Source organism: Mastomys coucha, unplaced genomic scaffold (assembly GCF_008632895.1).
Source record: "Mastomys coucha isolate ucsf_1 unplaced genomic scaffold, UCSF_Mcou_1 pScaffold22, whole genome shotgun sequence".
Lineage (NCBI taxonomy): Eukaryota > Metazoa > Chordata > Mammalia > Rodentia > Muridae > Mastomys > Mastomys coucha.
Genome location: NW_022196905.1, coordinates 234,089,865 through 234,104,799, shown reverse-complemented (window position 1 = coordinate 234,104,799; position 14,935 = coordinate 234,089,865). Strand labels below are relative to the sequence as shown.

General features: G+C 42.9%; 2 protein-coding genes across 9 annotated transcripts in view; one reads left to right on the top strand and one right to left on the bottom strand.

The window, feature by feature from the left end:
- The window catches only part of Cnot1 (CCR4-NOT transcription complex subunit 1), a 98,044-nt gene extending 87,549 nt beyond the window's left edge, over positions 1-10,495 (top strand). For all 7 annotated transcript variants that reach the window (XM_031340989.1, XM_031340991.1, XM_031340987.1 and 4 more), the window contains exons 41-49: positions 1,438-1,601; positions 1,963-2,080; positions 3,239-3,340; positions 4,533-4,706; positions 5,620-5,769; positions 6,542-6,722; positions 8,383-8,515; positions 9,336-9,470; positions 9,622-10,495. In XM_031340989.1, the coding sequence (XP_031196849.1) occupies positions 1,438-1,601; positions 1,963-2,080; positions 3,239-3,340; positions 4,533-4,706; positions 5,620-5,769; positions 6,542-6,722; positions 8,383-8,515; positions 9,336-9,470; positions 9,622-9,700 (1,236 nt within the window). In that variant the 3' untranslated portion in view covers positions 9,701-10,495. The remainder of the gene's footprint in view (positions 1-1,437; positions 1,602-1,962; positions 2,081-3,238; positions 3,341-4,532; positions 4,707-5,619; positions 5,770-6,541; positions 6,723-8,382; positions 8,516-9,335; positions 9,471-9,621) is intronic.
- A 981-nt stretch (positions 10,496-11,476) lies between these two features.
- Positions 11,477-14,281, bottom strand: Setd6 (SET domain containing 6, protein lysine methyltransferase). Of its 2 annotated transcripts, XM_031340984.1 has the most exons (7): positions 13,920-14,281; positions 13,700-13,841; positions 13,384-13,578; positions 13,144-13,264; positions 12,169-12,349; positions 11,933-12,075; positions 11,477-11,805 (listed from the first exon to the last, which is right to left on the bottom strand). In XM_031340984.1, exons 1-7 carry the CDS (start codon positions 14,251-14,253, stop codon positions 11,500-11,502), a joined length of 1,422 nt encoding a protein of 473 aa, XP_031196844.1. In that variant the 5' UTR covers positions 14,254-14,281; the 3' UTR covers positions 11,477-11,499. The 2 variants fall into 2 exon arrangements, with proteins under 2 accessions (XP_031196844.1, XP_031196845.1); XM_031340985.1 differs by having other exon boundaries at positions 13,384-13,841; positions 14,227-14,268.
- Between the last annotated feature and the right edge of the window lie 654 nt (positions 14,282-14,935).

The window sequence follows — 14,935 nt, the reverse complement described above, 5'->3', positions numbered from 1 at the left end:
CCCCCCCCCCCCCCACACACACACACACACACATACCATTGTTTGAGACAAGGTCTCACTGTAGCCCTGGTTGGCCTGGAAGCCACTTTGTGAACAAAGCTGTCCTTAGAATTCACCTTCTTCTGCCTGTGAGGTGCCATGATTGAAGGGCATCCACCCCACACCCAGCCCCCAAATCTTTTTCCACCCAGAAATGAAAAAGAAGAGATAGTATCCATATATTGTGTAGCAGAATTTAAAAGAGGGAGAATGGTAATGCAGTTGGTGTGTTGGTGCTTTGGTGATGATCTAAACAAGAGATTGTGGTAGCTGTCTCCACTTGTATCTGAATGGGTAAGTAGGCCAGTACTAGGAGTGACATTTAATTATTGACCTGATTTAGACAGCGGGAATCATGAAAATTTGAATATCAAACTAGTTCAAGACTGTAAACCTATGGAGAAATACAAGTAGGTCCTTACTGTCCCCACACTGACCATTGAGCAGAGTGGAATGTACACATACTTCCTGCCAAGCGAAGTAGGAATCGTTTGCCCCTTGTAACCTTCAGGTTATATTAGACAATCTAACCTTGTTGGAGTTCAACATGATGAAATGTGGAGAGACATCTAGGTTGCTATAGCTTTAGAAAAACTAGTGGCCTTTATATAGAAGTTTGGTTCAGTAACAATGAAATTTAAAAAAAAAAAAAACATAAACAGAAAAGAACTCTAAGTCAATTTAATGTTCCTTTGGCTACCAGCATAGAAATTTGTGTCTAAATGGCATGTATCCTTTCCTTTATTGTTTGTAGCGTTAAAGAGTACAGGGTAAGCCAGTGCTGGTAGTGCAGGCCTGACTGAGTGAGGAGGCAGGAACATCACAATGGAACTTGTAAGTTCAAAGCCAGCTTTTGGGCAACTTAGTTAGACCTTGTGCAAAAGTTTTTGTTTTTGTCTTTGTTTTGTTTTTTTTTTTGGGTTTTTGTTTGTTTGATTTTTTTAAAAGCCTGAATATAGCACTCAAGTGTTAAGTACACAGCATTTTGGAGGGCCTAGGTTCAATCCAAGAGACAAGGTAAAAGAATTATGACTTGAAAGTGGCGAGTGGGGCTGGTGAGATGGCTGGGGGTGGGTGGGTGGGGTAAGAGTACTAACTGCTCTTCCGAAGATCCTGAGTTCAGAGCCCAGCAACCACATGGTGGCTCACAACCACCTGTAATGTGATCTGATGCCATCTTCTGGTGCGTCTGAAGACAGCTACAGTGATTGTGCCGCTGGATCGAGCAGAGGTCCTGAGTTCAATTCCCAGCAGCCACACACATGATGGTTCATGGCCATCTGTACATCAACAGTGTACTTATACACATAAAATAAGTAAAAGTAAATCTTAAAAAAAAAAAAGCAAGTGGCAGGCGACTTGCTATGTGGTTGATGGGATATACTTTGTCCTGTGCAGGTTCTCGGCATAGTCGTGGGAGTTCTCCTACAGGACCACGATGTTCGGCAAAGTGAATTTCAGCAACTTCCCTACCATAGGATTTTTATCATGCTGCTGTTGGAGCTCAATGCACCAGAGCATGTGCTGGAAACCATCAATTTCCAGACTCTTACCGCTTTCTGGTGAGTGTTGTGTATAGTAGCGATTTCTATTTGTTATTTGATACAGGGTCTCATACCTCAGGTTGATCTCAAAAGTTCCTGTGTTGCTGAGGCTGACCTTGAACTCCTAATTCTAGCTTCCAAGAGCTGGAGTTACAGGCACGAACCCCCGCACCCAGTTTGATGGTTGATCTTTGCAGATATCAAAGGCTGTGTTGGGATCACAGGCAGTGCATGTACTTTGCTAAAATTTAAGGACTGTTGGTTAAGTGAGGTAGAAGTCAGGTAGAATTTTGTTATGTTTTGATGTGTGTTTCATTGTAAAGTCTACATTCATGTGTTTACTATATTTAAATTTGTGCTTCTGAAATTTTTCTTTCAGCAATACATTCCATATCTTGAGGCCTACTAAAGCTCCTGGCTTTGTATATGCTTGGCTTGAATTGATTTCCCATCGGATCTTTATTGCAAGAATGCTGGCACATACGCCACAGCAGAAGGTGTGGCTGCAGTTTATCTCCTACAGATGAAGCCTGTAACTACCTTGGGCTTTCTAGCACTACTTATGTCAATTTCTATTAGTCACTTGGTAGTAGTTTATATTTAGCAAGCATGTTATTAGGTAATCATTTGTGTCACATCGTGTAAAGAGGCTTAGGCTTATCACGTACTTGACTACATCTAAAGGCTTTGTTGAGTGACCAGGTATTGCTTTTCTAGCTTTGTTATGGACTATCTATGTCGGTTTCTTTATGCTGGAGTTGTTCACAGTATTGAGGAAAAGTTTGTCACGGAGTTGATGGCAAAGGAGTACCCTCATCTGCCCCTCAGTCCAGAAGAAAATGAGTAGCCTCTTAGTGAATCTGCTTTCTAAGCGCAGTCCGTGCCACACAAAAAGAATGAACTAGAATTTGTGTGGTGGGTGATTATAGTAAGTAGGCCAGTGGGGCTGAAAGCACAGACTTGAGGCTATAAATTCAGCAAGGTTATTTACTAGGAGTTGAGAGTAAGGAAAGAAATAGTTGATCCAGAACTTAAAAGAATTATGCGGTACAGTCTTATAGTTGGTTTGATACTATATCTGAAATTTCCTCAAGGTGGTCTCCTTTCTCTGTAGTTTTCTTTTTCTTTTTCTTTTTTTAAGATTTACTTATTATGTGAGTACACTAGCTATCTTCAGATGCACCAGAAGAGGGCGTCAGATCTCATTTCAGATGGTTGTGAGCCACCATATGGTTGCAGGGATTTGAACTCAGGACCCTTTGGAAGAGCAGTCAGTGCTCTTAACCCACTGAGCCATCTTTTCCGCCCCCTCTTTAGTTTTTTTATAGGCACAAAGTTAAATATTTTCCGAAATCCTTGGGGAGTCCTGTTGTTTTAGATGACATTATCCACTGCCATGATTCTTAGCCTTTTGTTGTGTTGGATATTTGTGTTTCTGGCTGGCTTGGAACTTAGTTTTCCTCCTCAGCCTCATGTGTGCTAGGGTTATGGACACATCCCAGCACACCGAGCTCATACTTCATTTCGCTAGGATCCAGTCTAGGAGAGGCCCTCATGTCAGGTTACTGTAGATAAGAAGAGTGACTTGAGCAAGTTTGTGGTAGCTGAACAACTTGTGAATGTTACTACAACTCATGTACATTTCTTTCTTTTAGGGGTGGCCTATGTATGCTCAACTGTTGATTGATTTATTCAAATATTTAGCACCTTTCCTTAGAAATGTGGAACTTACTAAACCTATGCAAATCCTCTACAAGGTAATTTTTATTTATAAATAACTGGAAAGTTTTTGTGTGGGAACCATTGTTATGCTTTTACAATTTCACTTGATACTCAGGTGCCCTTCTTAAGGATACTTTGTGGTACAAGGGCATCTATCAGTGTAGCTTTTCAATGGCAAGTTGTTTTCTCCCCCTCTTTTCTATATCTCTTGTGCTGTACTTCCAATCCCCAACCACCACCATCTTAGCCATTTCCTAACAATCTCACTGGAGAATTTAACGTCTTTCCTTAATGTTTTCTTGTTTGATTGATTGTTTTTTAACTTTTTTTTGTTAGATTTATTTTATGTGTATGACTTTTGCTTGCCTGTATGCCTGCGTGCATTTATGTGCACCACATGCTCAAGGAATAAAGAAGAGGACATTGGATTCCCAGGAAATGGAAAATAGATAGTTGAGAAGCAAGCCCCGATCCTCTGCAAGAGCAACAAGTGTTCTAACCACTGGATCATGTCTGCAGAGATTTTTTGTTTTGTTTTGAGGCAGAGATTCACTATTTAGCCCCAATTTACCTAGAACTCCGAGTTCCTCCTGACTCTGTCCCACTTTTGCTAGAGTTAAAAGCATGCACTGTCTCACTTTCTTAATGAAATTTTCATATATACATGGAGCTTTTGGTCATGTTCCTTCCAGTAGTTTGCTCATTTGCCCTGTGGTTTTTGTTTTGTTTTGCATTTTTATTTTTTTGAGTTTATTTTTCTATAGCTGAAACTCTGGGCCGCCTTAAACATACATACTAGGCTATCTCAAGTTACTAAGGTGTTCTTCCTACCTAGATATCAGAATTGTTGAATTTACTAAACTTGTTAAGAACTAGAAAAGGCTGGATTTGATCCCACCCCCATTTTCAGTACTTTCTTCAGTTAGTTTGCCTTTTTACTTTTGTTTGTCCTCTTTCTAGTTCCTGAAGGTAGATATGGCAGCATTGTTTTTTGCAGAATATTTGTGTGCTTTATTTAAGGTTTTAGCTCCTAAAGCTAATTTTTCATTATTTCTGCATGTAACGTTTTATAATCTTAACTGTATATATTAATTAAAGCCTATAGGTTTTGTTGTTGTTTTTAATGTTACTAAAATATACTATTGACACTTTTGACCTGAGTTAAAATTTATAATGGAGAAAAAATACCACTTACTTAGTATGGACCTTTTTTCCCTTTTTCTGTAGGGTACTCTAAGAGTGCTGCTAGTTCTTTTGCATGATTTCCCAGAGTTCCTTTGTGATTACCATTATGGGTTCTGTGATGTGATCCCCCCTAATTGTATCCAGTTAAGAAATTTGATCCTGAGTGCCTTCCCAAGAAATATGAGGCTCCCAGACCCATTCACTCCTAATCTGAAGGTAAAGTTTTAGCAGACGGAACATGTTTGTTTTGTTTTTGCTACAGTCTTCCTGGGGATCTAACTTCTAGTTCCTTAATGTTTTCTTGATTTTCTTTTTTAAAGTTTTTTCCCCTTAGATTGATTTTATGTGTATATTTTGAGTTTATATGTAGCATGTGCATATTAGTTTACTGTTTTCTCATATTTTTAACATGGTTTAATTATCAAACCCAGACTGAATATTGGGCAGTTCCTGGTCACACACTGCATAATTGAAGAACAACGTGATCTTTGCAATGTCTATGTCTCACAAGTTTTCATGTGTATGTGTTTGAAGTTATTTAAGGAAAAGGAGCCACTTAAAAATCATACTGCCGCCGGGCGGTGGTGGCGGCACACACCTTTAATCCCAGCACTTGGGAGGCAGAGGCAGGTGGATTTCTGAGTTCAAGTCCAGCCTGGTCTACAGAGTGAGTTCTAGGACAGCCAGGGCTACACAGAGAAACCCTGTCTTGAAAAACAAAACAAACCAAAAAAACCACAATCATACTGCCATTAACTTAAAAGTAGCCTTTTAAGAGCTCTTAGCTGTTCTTTCTTAAGGTCTGTCCTTATACATTTTAAAGCATATATTTGTCTTGAGCTGCTTTCAGTGGCTAGGAATCTTGGTAGTAAATATGGAATCTCCTGTACTGATTTGAAATCTTAAGATTGGAAAAAAATGGTTAATGGTGCAAATTAGATCAGCATAAAATATTCTTTAATTTCTTTTCAAATAATGAGAACAGCTAACATTGTGTGACAAGAAAAGGTTGATTTGTAATAATCACAGTCTCTGTGTATATGTTCTAGAAAGCCATCCTAACACTTCTATGAAGAGGTGTGGTGTGTTAACTTCTGTAGTTGATCCTGATTCTTGATATTTGTGGCAGGTGGACATGTTAAGCGAAATTAACATTGCACCCCGGATCCTCACCAATTTCACTGGTGTGATGCCACCTCAGTTCAAAAAAGATTTGGATTCCTATCTTAAAACTCGATCACCAGTCACTTTTCTGTCTGATCTGCGTAGTAACCTACAGGTTAGTTGGTTTGGCTTAAGTTCTTCGCTGTGGCTTCTGTATAGTGCAGTTTGTGTGCACTGTCTGTCCATCTGTGTCCCATTTTCAGATTAGTATTTTCAGCCTGACTGTAGAGATTTTAGAAACATTGAAGTTGAATGTGGCAGTACACACCTACTGCCTTAAGACGGAGGAGACTGGGAAAGACAGATGACAAGCTTGTAGCCAACATTAGGGCAAGATCTCTCATCCCTGGAAATACACACATCCCCAAATTCAAGAATTGTTGTAATTGTTCGTTGGGTAAGCTTACCTGGGTTATATACTTTACTAATAGTTCATCTTTGATCCAGGAGACTAGGGGAAAAAACATTACTTTCCTGTAAGACGATCAGCATTTCTAAATAGTGATTGTAGTTAAAATTTCCTTTGTGGAGTGACTTGAAGTGGAATTGGCCTTCCAGTGTACAACAACTTCTTTCTCTAAATTATATTATTGAGGTTTTGCTTGAAATTTATTTTACAGCTGCATCATGTGCAAAAGTATTTGGTTTTCCACGGAACGCAAGTCTGCTGGTAGAGTCACTCTTAGGGCAGCTATACATTGTTCAGCCTACAGCTCTGAGCAAGTCTCTTAGATTTAAATCACGAAGAATATCAACAACTATAAATTCCTTGAGAGAAAGAAGGCTTGAGAAACAACACTGAGATCCTGTCTCAGGAAAAAAATAACAAAATATTATAAAGTTTTATTCATAGTTCTATGGTGAAGTTTTCTCTTTTGCCCATTTAGGTATCTAATGAGCCTGGGAATCGCTACAACCTCCAGCTTATCAACGCATTGGTGCTCTACGTAGGGACTCAGGCTATCGCACACATCCACAACAAGGGCAGTACGCCTTCAATGAGCACCATTACCCACTCAGCACACATGGACATCTTCCAGAATCTGGCTGTGGACCTAGATACTGAGGGTGAGTGAAGCTGGCTGGGCATTTGGATCATCAAAATCTCTGTACTTTGCCAGATAGAACTGCAAGAATCTAGAAATTTTCTTTAAACTACAATGAGGTATTACTTTTTATAAAAGATGAATAAAATGACCCCTGTAAGTAAAGATATTAGTATGCTAGAGTGCAATAAAATGTGTGAAATAAGTATGTTCTTCTCGATAGCCTACATCTGACAGTCATACTACATTGTTTCATAAGTTTGTCTTTATCATTGTTTATTAGGGTCTACTTGACAGGGAACAGAACACATTATTAAATGTTAGAAGATAAAGAACCAGAGCTTGCTGTTACTTCTGTAGGAAGTGTACAGTATCAATCACTGTCTCCTGGTTGAACTGTGTTTCTTTGGTGGTCAATATTCAGAATCCTCAGTTTAGGTGCTAAATAAGCTCTGCTAGGTTTGTTTGTTTGTTTTGTTTTGGGGGGGTTGTTTTTCCCTTAAAAATTCATGGCCTCATTTTATCACATACATACATACATACATACATACATATTGGGGGAGGCATTAACCTTTTCTGGTTTATCAAGCAGATGTATAGTTTTGTCCCCAGGAGGTGAGGATGGTTTTGAGGCAGCTCATGCCTCAGTTCAGATCCACTACTTACTCAGTTCACAGAAGTCTTGATATTTGCTTTGAACTTGGTGTTCAGAGCCTTCCTCACTGCTCTGACACTCATCTAGGACAACCAGATGTGGCTGAACCCAGTCTGTTAGTATATGCCACCATGGTGTTAGGAGTGGGGCATGTCGGGAAGAACTGCTAGGTCACTTCAGACTACTAATATATTTTTTAATATAACCTGCTCAGTCTGGATAATTGTTTCCTGTGCCTATGTTTTCAAGACTGACCATTTGGTATTAGATAACCAATTGCTGTTCTCTGCTTTGGGAAGATGAGACTATTTTTTCTACTCTCATCATTCCTTGATTGCCTATGTTCTTTGTGTTGAATTGAGGCCTCATACTACATCCTTTAGACAAGTGTTTAAGGGTCCTTGTGACCAATGGTACAAACAACATAATCAAATACCGATAAGAGATCTATTGCCACCTGAGCATGGTGGAAGATTCTGGATTTGATACCCTCTCTCCAATTCTACCAAAGTATTTTTCAAAGTGTAAGGATCATTGGGACAAAAGTCTTATAAGGGCTTTGAGGTCAGGACTGTTTTTGTCAGAAAGAGATTGCCTCCGTTGTGTTTATTTCATGCGTACACAGCAATTTTTCAAGTACTACATGAAATAAGATGTTTTAACTAGTTGGATGTTGAGACAGTGCAGAACTAGCTTTCCATTGGTGTAACTTTAAAGGAAATCTGTAGAATGTAAAACAGTAGTCCTTCAATATTTTCAGTAAAAAAAAAAAATTAAAGAATGTAAATACTTTGCTGATTCATAATATGGATTGCAAATAAAACCTACAGAAGCAAAAAAAAAAAAAAAAGTTGGGTATCAATCACAGAATTAGAATAACTTTACAATTTGTATGCCATCCTTGCCCAAGGCCCACCATGCTAATTGTGTCTGACTGGTGGTATCAGTCCCCTTAAGAAATCAAAGCCTAGAGAAACTCATACTGGCCTTTAGAGTGAACCCTAAATCTAGTTTCCCTAATTTCTAGGCCGGTATCTCTTCTTAAATGCAATTGCAAACCAGCTGCGCTACCCAAACAGCCACACGCACTACTTCAGCTGCACCATGTTGTATCTTTTTGCCGAGGCCAACACTGAGGCAATCCAGGAACAGATCACAAGGTAAGTGAGATTTATTGCCGTGATGCTTTAAAGGGGCTCTTTTCTCCTGTATTCTGTTTGTAGCCCTGACTGTCTTGAAATTCACTTTGTAGACCAGACTGGTTTAAACTGGCAATCCAACTGCTTCTGCCTCCCGAAGTGCTGGGATTAATGGTGTGCACCACTACTGCCTCCTCTGTATTCTGAATGGAGTTCTATGCATTCCCAGTTTCACTGAATCCAGTCTGTCTTACTATGCCAAACCATGTCTAAGGAATTACAAAACAAGTTGATGTTGACAGTAGTTTGCTTTGAAATACTGGGGATTAGTTTACAGTAAAAGCAACATTAGTTTCTTGGTAGTAGCAGTGGCAATAACGTTTTTTATCCAGAATCTTGACATTTTTGTGTACTTCATTTTTTTTAAGGTTTGAAGGGGAAAGCAGTAAGGTCATACTGTTTTGTTTAAACTGTATAGGATTAGAGATTAGTGTACAATATAGTGGGGTGTGCATACAGACTTCTAATTTACCTTTTCACTTGACTAAATACCTACATCTGAAGTGTGCTTACTGCATGCTTGGATGGCACTGGACTGTTTTGTTTGTAATTATGCCCGAAGCTTCAGCAGCAAAGGCTTTGGTCCTTAATCTTTGCCACCAGAAAACAAAAAAACATATGAGAACAAAGAACTGGTACTAGCCAGCACTTGCCACGTAGGGAAAATTTCACCTATTTCCATATGCTAAATTCTAAGTGGATTCAGGGAAAGGGGCAATGAAGGCATAAGTTGTGAATTTGTTTTTTTATGTATTAACTAACTCTTCTATACCCTTTTTAGGGTTCTCTTGGAACGGTTGATTGTAAATAGGCCACATCCTTGGGGTCTTCTTATCACCTTCATTGAGCTGATTAAAAACCCAGCATTTAAGTTCTGGAACCATGAATTTGTACACTGTGCCCCAGAGATTGAAAAGTGAGTTAAAATGTTAATTACCAAGCAGGGGAAAAGAATGCATCTAATTTGAGTCTGTGAGTTAAAGGGTAGTTATAGCTAATTCAGATTAAGAGATCTTTAGGCCTGAAGTTTGTTGTGAAGTTAATTTGTGCTTGTCTCCACTTCCCAGGTTATTTCAGTCTGTTGCACAGTGCTGCATGGGACAGAAGCAGGCTCAGCAAGTGATGGAGGGGACCGGTGCCAGTTAGATGAACTGTGTATATCCCTTTCAGAGGCATCAGCCTTGGTCCCGATGAACCAAGTTCATAAACTGAAGAATCGTTTCAGCTCCTCCTGACTTTCCTAGCCCTTTGGTTCTTGGGGGTCTACCCCACCAACTGCTGGGGTCAATCTCCTGTCTGTGGGCAAGTTCCAAAGTTTAAATGCATTTTTTTTTTTTTTTGACTCTTGGCCAAAATTTAGAAGATGCTGTGAATATCATTTTGAACTTGTGTAAATATATGAAAGAGAAAACTTTTGTCTGGAACTTCTTGGGTTTGTGTAAAGTGTGTCTTAAGTATGCATGTATACTACCTTGTAACAGGCAGTTGATGGCATGCTCTTGTCTGGGGCATAGCAGCATGTCTTCCGACATCCTTGGCATTCCAAAGAATAGCAGAGCATTGAATTCATGCTACTTTTTAAAAATGTAGCTAGGGAAGCTTAAAAACCACAAAGTTAAAAGTGTAGACTAGATAGACCCAGGGGGTTCTGCTTGCCTTTGGAAAGGTAGTTGACCTGCTTCGTGGTCCTAAGGGAGAGCATACCGGAAGAGGAAACATCTCTGGTCTGGGATTCTGCATCACCATGCTTGGGCTGTACAGCCTAGTTAAATAACAAGTCCAAAAGAGTACTACAGCTGCTGCTTTTTTTAAGGATCAGGATCGTAAATGTTCCGTGAACAGCTAGGCCCGTGTTATATTTTGTAGCCTTTGTAGTTTCTGGGCCTTAATCAGCTTTCATGTATGTGTGAAGACCGTAAAACATTAAAGTCATGACATGCATACGAGTCCACTGTGCCTTTCTCAGTAGCAGCAGCCAGTGCTGGTGATAAAAGTGGAAAGGCCAGTCGACTGGGAAATAGTCACTTTTTTCCCCTTTTTTTAAAGATGTATTGATTTTATATATGTGAGTACATTGTTGTTGTCTTCAGACACACCAGAAGAGGGCATCAGATCCCAATATAGATGGTTTGTGAGCCACTATGTGGTTACTGAGAATTGAACTCAGGGCCTCTGGAAGAGCAGTCAGTACTCTTTATCACTGAGCCATCCCTCCAGCCCAATAGTCACTTCTTCTTTGAGACAGGGTTTCTCTGTGTAACTGGCTGTCCTGGAACTCACTCTGTAGACCAGGCTGGCCTGAACTCAGAAGTCGGCCTGCCTCTGCCTCCCAAGTGCTGGAATTAAAGGTGTGCACCACCACCACCCGGCCCCAATAGTCACTTCTTAATGACCAGATTTTCCTATTACTACTTGATTCTTTGGGAGTCTTGCTACTGTATAGCCCAAGTTACCCATCTCTTGCCTTACTGGCATATTACAACCATCCCTAGTAACGACTGTTTGTATACTGTTTCTGAGTCAACTGGAGGAAGCTGTTAGAGCAAGAAAACTCTGTGTGGTTAAACTGTATTTAAAGACTTCTTTAGGTGTGGGGGCTTTGTTTTGGTATGAGTTAGTATGTGAAACAGGTCCACTTATAATTTGTTCTTGAGAGGTGACTTTAGGCCACTGATAGGACTGACGGTCCAGTAAGGTATGTCATACTTCTCAAAGTTGAACTCAGCCCATATTTATTAAGTTCTAAAAAATCTGATAGCATTAGTAAAATTAGCATGTCCCTAAGTCTACTGGCCTCAATCCAAAAATGCCAACACGCAACCCTAGCTTTCATCTGCCCAAGCTCACCTTTTAGCTCTTCTCCTTTGACTCTGACTGCCTATTAGCAAAAGTCCCAAAGCAACAGAACATGAGCCTGAACAGTTCTCAGGAAACCTGCTTATTTATTAACTTGTGAGTTCCAACAACCGATTTAAGATCATCTTCTGACCGTAGCGGACCTGTAAGGCTTGCTGTTCACGCCAGCTCAGCTTGGCATAGACCTCCTTATTACTGAGTAAATCTTGCTCAGTTTTTAAGTCTGAGACATAGGTCTGTAAGGTTAACAGAACACTCTCTCGAAGAAGCCGTTTCCAGGATTCTGGGAGCTTGGGGATATTTGTGATTGCCAGACTGTCCTCTTCAGTCTCTTCCTCTCCCCATCCGGCCCGCTCTTTGTAGTCTCTGAATTCCTCAGCAGGCATGCACAGTACCTAGAAGGAACACAGGCCCTTTCGTTGGGATGTGCTTCAAGACAGCCATACCACTGTAGGGAAGTTAGGTCCCCTTTGACTTTTGTTTCATTCTAAACCAGCACCCCATCCCCTGTCAGCCCTGTACCTTAAGTGTGGTGGCTAGCTCCTCTTCAGTCAGCACCTCCTCACAGCCTATCACAAAGGCTCCCTCTTCCCCTACCATCTCCTGTTTGCACAAGAAATCCCAGCGTTCATGCAATTGCAGCTTTTCAGTTTCATTCTTTGTTCCTATAAAGTAATGGATGGAGAGAGCGGACATGAACTCCAGCAAGCCGACTGCTGTCAAGAGGTGTACACACAACCTGGGATGGGCAGACGCACCCTGCAGTGCAGCATCTCGGACTGTCACCATCTGAATGTCAGCTGTGTCATCTGTGTTGTTAGGATAGGGCTCAGCAAAACCATACATATGAATCAGTTGCCAGTTAGCCATTTGTCCATATGTGTTGAAGATTTCACGACCTTCAAGAATGGGCTGAGTAGCCACCATCCGGAGATAATCCTGGGTTAAAAGGATAAAGCTGGGACCACACCTTAGCCGTCACCAGCCTATGAAGACCACTTCCCTCTTGGAAGAGCCTACTGAACTGTGGGCTGAGGCCACGGACCATTTGTCTGCTAACTTTGGTTTATTATCTGCTTGGTATATTAGGTGTATCTGCCTAATTACCTACACTAGCTTTAAAAAAAAACAAGCCTAGGCCTGGTGATTCACACCAAGAACTCAGGAGGTAACCTCTTGAGTCTTGGCCTAGCCAGGGCTATATACAGTAAGACTTTGTCTCAAAAACAGAACAAGTTAAACCTCGTGTCAAAATAGCAATGGAGGCAAACAGTAAGTGAAAGTCACACCGGCTTACAACGGAGAGCAAAGTTTGACGTGTATAGACTAGAAGGAAGCTATGGGCCTGCCTCAGCCTCCTAAGATGACAGGTGTTAAGCCATGAGGCTCACATCATTTGCCAATTTTTACATCACATATACGTCTGTCTGCACAATTTTCCATACAGAATCGACACTGAAGTGGGGCCTGCCTTCCTAACTATGCCTCTGGCCCATGAATGTCCCACCTCCTGAATAGTACTGAACTACTGTTGATGATGCTCTCTCCACAGGGTCTGAGGTGAGGGGGGCAGAGCAGGTGGTGGACTTAGGGTGTGTCCACACCATCTCAGTGGATACCAAAAGCACACAGGAGAGTAGCTAATCTCACCGCATTTTCACAGTAAGGAAACTGGAGCCCAGTGATTGGACTTGTAATGCACCCGACTTGACCAGGGATGGGGGTCCACTCACTGCAGAGTACTCTAGATTGGCATTATGATTGGCTATGTGGTTTAGTATGTCTGCAGCAGGCACCATCAAGGGGGAGTTGGGCTCCTTTTCATCATCGTCTTCCTCCAGCGGTTCTTGAAAGCTGCCGCAGAGAGAACTCAGCTAAGGCCCAGTCTTGGGTGAGGGACCTGGAGTTCACTGTTCTTTCCCACCTTCCCCCTCAAAGATGAGGGTCTGCTCCTCTAGGCTTCAATCACTGACCTATAAGCCATCACAATGGCCACGAGCTGGCGATAGAGTTCCAGGGAGCGAACAGTGGGGCTGAAGAGATCGGAGTGAGCCTCCATGAAGGGCAGGACGATGGAATCGTATTCGCTACGGATGTTCACCAAATCCTTCTCCACGGCCTCGGGGACACCTGTACCCTTTAGGAGGCGCAGCCGCTCTTCCTCGGGCCTGCAAGGACAGCCCACCCAGGGCCCTTCACAGCCTGCCGCGCTCGTGCAGCAGGGTGCCCAGTCCCCAGAGCAAAGTAACTTTGAAACAGGTTCTTCACGTCCCTTCCCTCGGTTCTCACCAAAACATGGGGTGCTCCAAACGCCCCAGCTCTGGCCAGAGCGCGAAGTAGGGGCTCCAAGGTGAGGCTGGGGCCTGTAGCTCGTGGAGCAGCGCCAGCAGCAGCGGCACCCACCCAGACAGGCTCTGCAGTGCGCCTCGCTCTAGGGAAGACATCTGGTGAACGTCCCAGCGCTACTCCCTCGCCAGCCTCAGCGCCAGTCTCCTGCCCCCTTACCCACCTCGCTCCAGCAGGCCGCTGATGGAACAGGTGTGGGGAGACAGAAGCGCGGAGCGCGGCACCGCGAACAGCAGCTCCCCGGGCTGCACGCTCTCCCGCGCCACCATGCCATAGCCGGCCACCGTGCCCTGCCGGCTCACCGCCACCTTAGGACTCAGCTCCAGTCCCACTCGCGTGCACCAGCGCAGGAAGCCGGCCACCGCGTCGCCCTCGGGCTCGCCGCCGCTGGGCCCCGCGGGGAGCGGCAGGGGCGCGCGGGCAGCGCTCGGGGAGGAGCAGGGCGCGGCGAGGGGCGACCCGCCACTTACCCGCACGCGCTTAGCGGGGACAGCCATGCTGCGAGCAGCCGCGTCCTCACGGCGCTTCCGGCGCGGCAGTGAGGACGCGGGCGGACAGGGCGGAGCTGGGCGTTCCTTCTAAATGGCTCCGGTTTAGGTGCGCGAGCGCACCGGCCAGTTCTGCGCTGTCTCCACCCTAGTTCTGGGCGCGTCCCCGAGAGCGGGCTGCAGGGACAAGTTTCATCCTCCATGGAGGCTGGGCTGCTGCTGTGCGGTAGTGACCGACCACTTGTTAGTGATAAACATCATTTCACTCACTTTCACTGATTAGTCCATTTACACCTCGGTTTGAAGTGGCCTGAAGGGTTTCCACATCTCAGAGACAGAGAGAAAGACAGAGAGAGAAAGAGAGGGAAGGGAGGCAGGCTAATTAACCCTTGTTTTCACCTTCTGCATAAGATAGAACCTTGCATTTTACTTTAAAAAAAAATAATAGCTGTTACATTGGAAGTAATCAATTGAATAATGGTAACATGGAGAATTTGGGAGTTTAATTCCAGTACTTGGGGGGCTGAGACGGGGATTACTGGATGTCCCAAAGCAACTAAAACCAAGCAAATAAAAAGTGGTGTGCCCTTTCTTTGAAGAAGTCTGTCTTACTGGCTAAGCTCTCTGCTCAGCTGTGAAACAGTGTTATAGTGTCGGGATCGATAGAACCTTGGCCATCATGTGTGAACAC

Excerpts from the sequence above, each read along its gene's own strand:
- Setd6 (XM_031340984.1), bottom strand. The coding sequence starts at position 14,253 with ATGGCTGTCCCCGCTAAGCGCGTGCGGGTAAGTGGCGGGTCGCCCCTC. Across the intron at positions 13,265-13,383 it reads GCCATTGTGATGGCTTATAG|CTTTCAAGAACCGCTGGAGG; the intron begins GTCAGTGATTGA and ends TCTCTGCGGCAG. Across the intron at positions 11,806-11,932 it reads AGCTAGCCACCACACTTAAG|GTACTGTGCATGCCTGCTGA; the intron begins GTACAGGGCTGA and ends TGTTCCTTCTAG.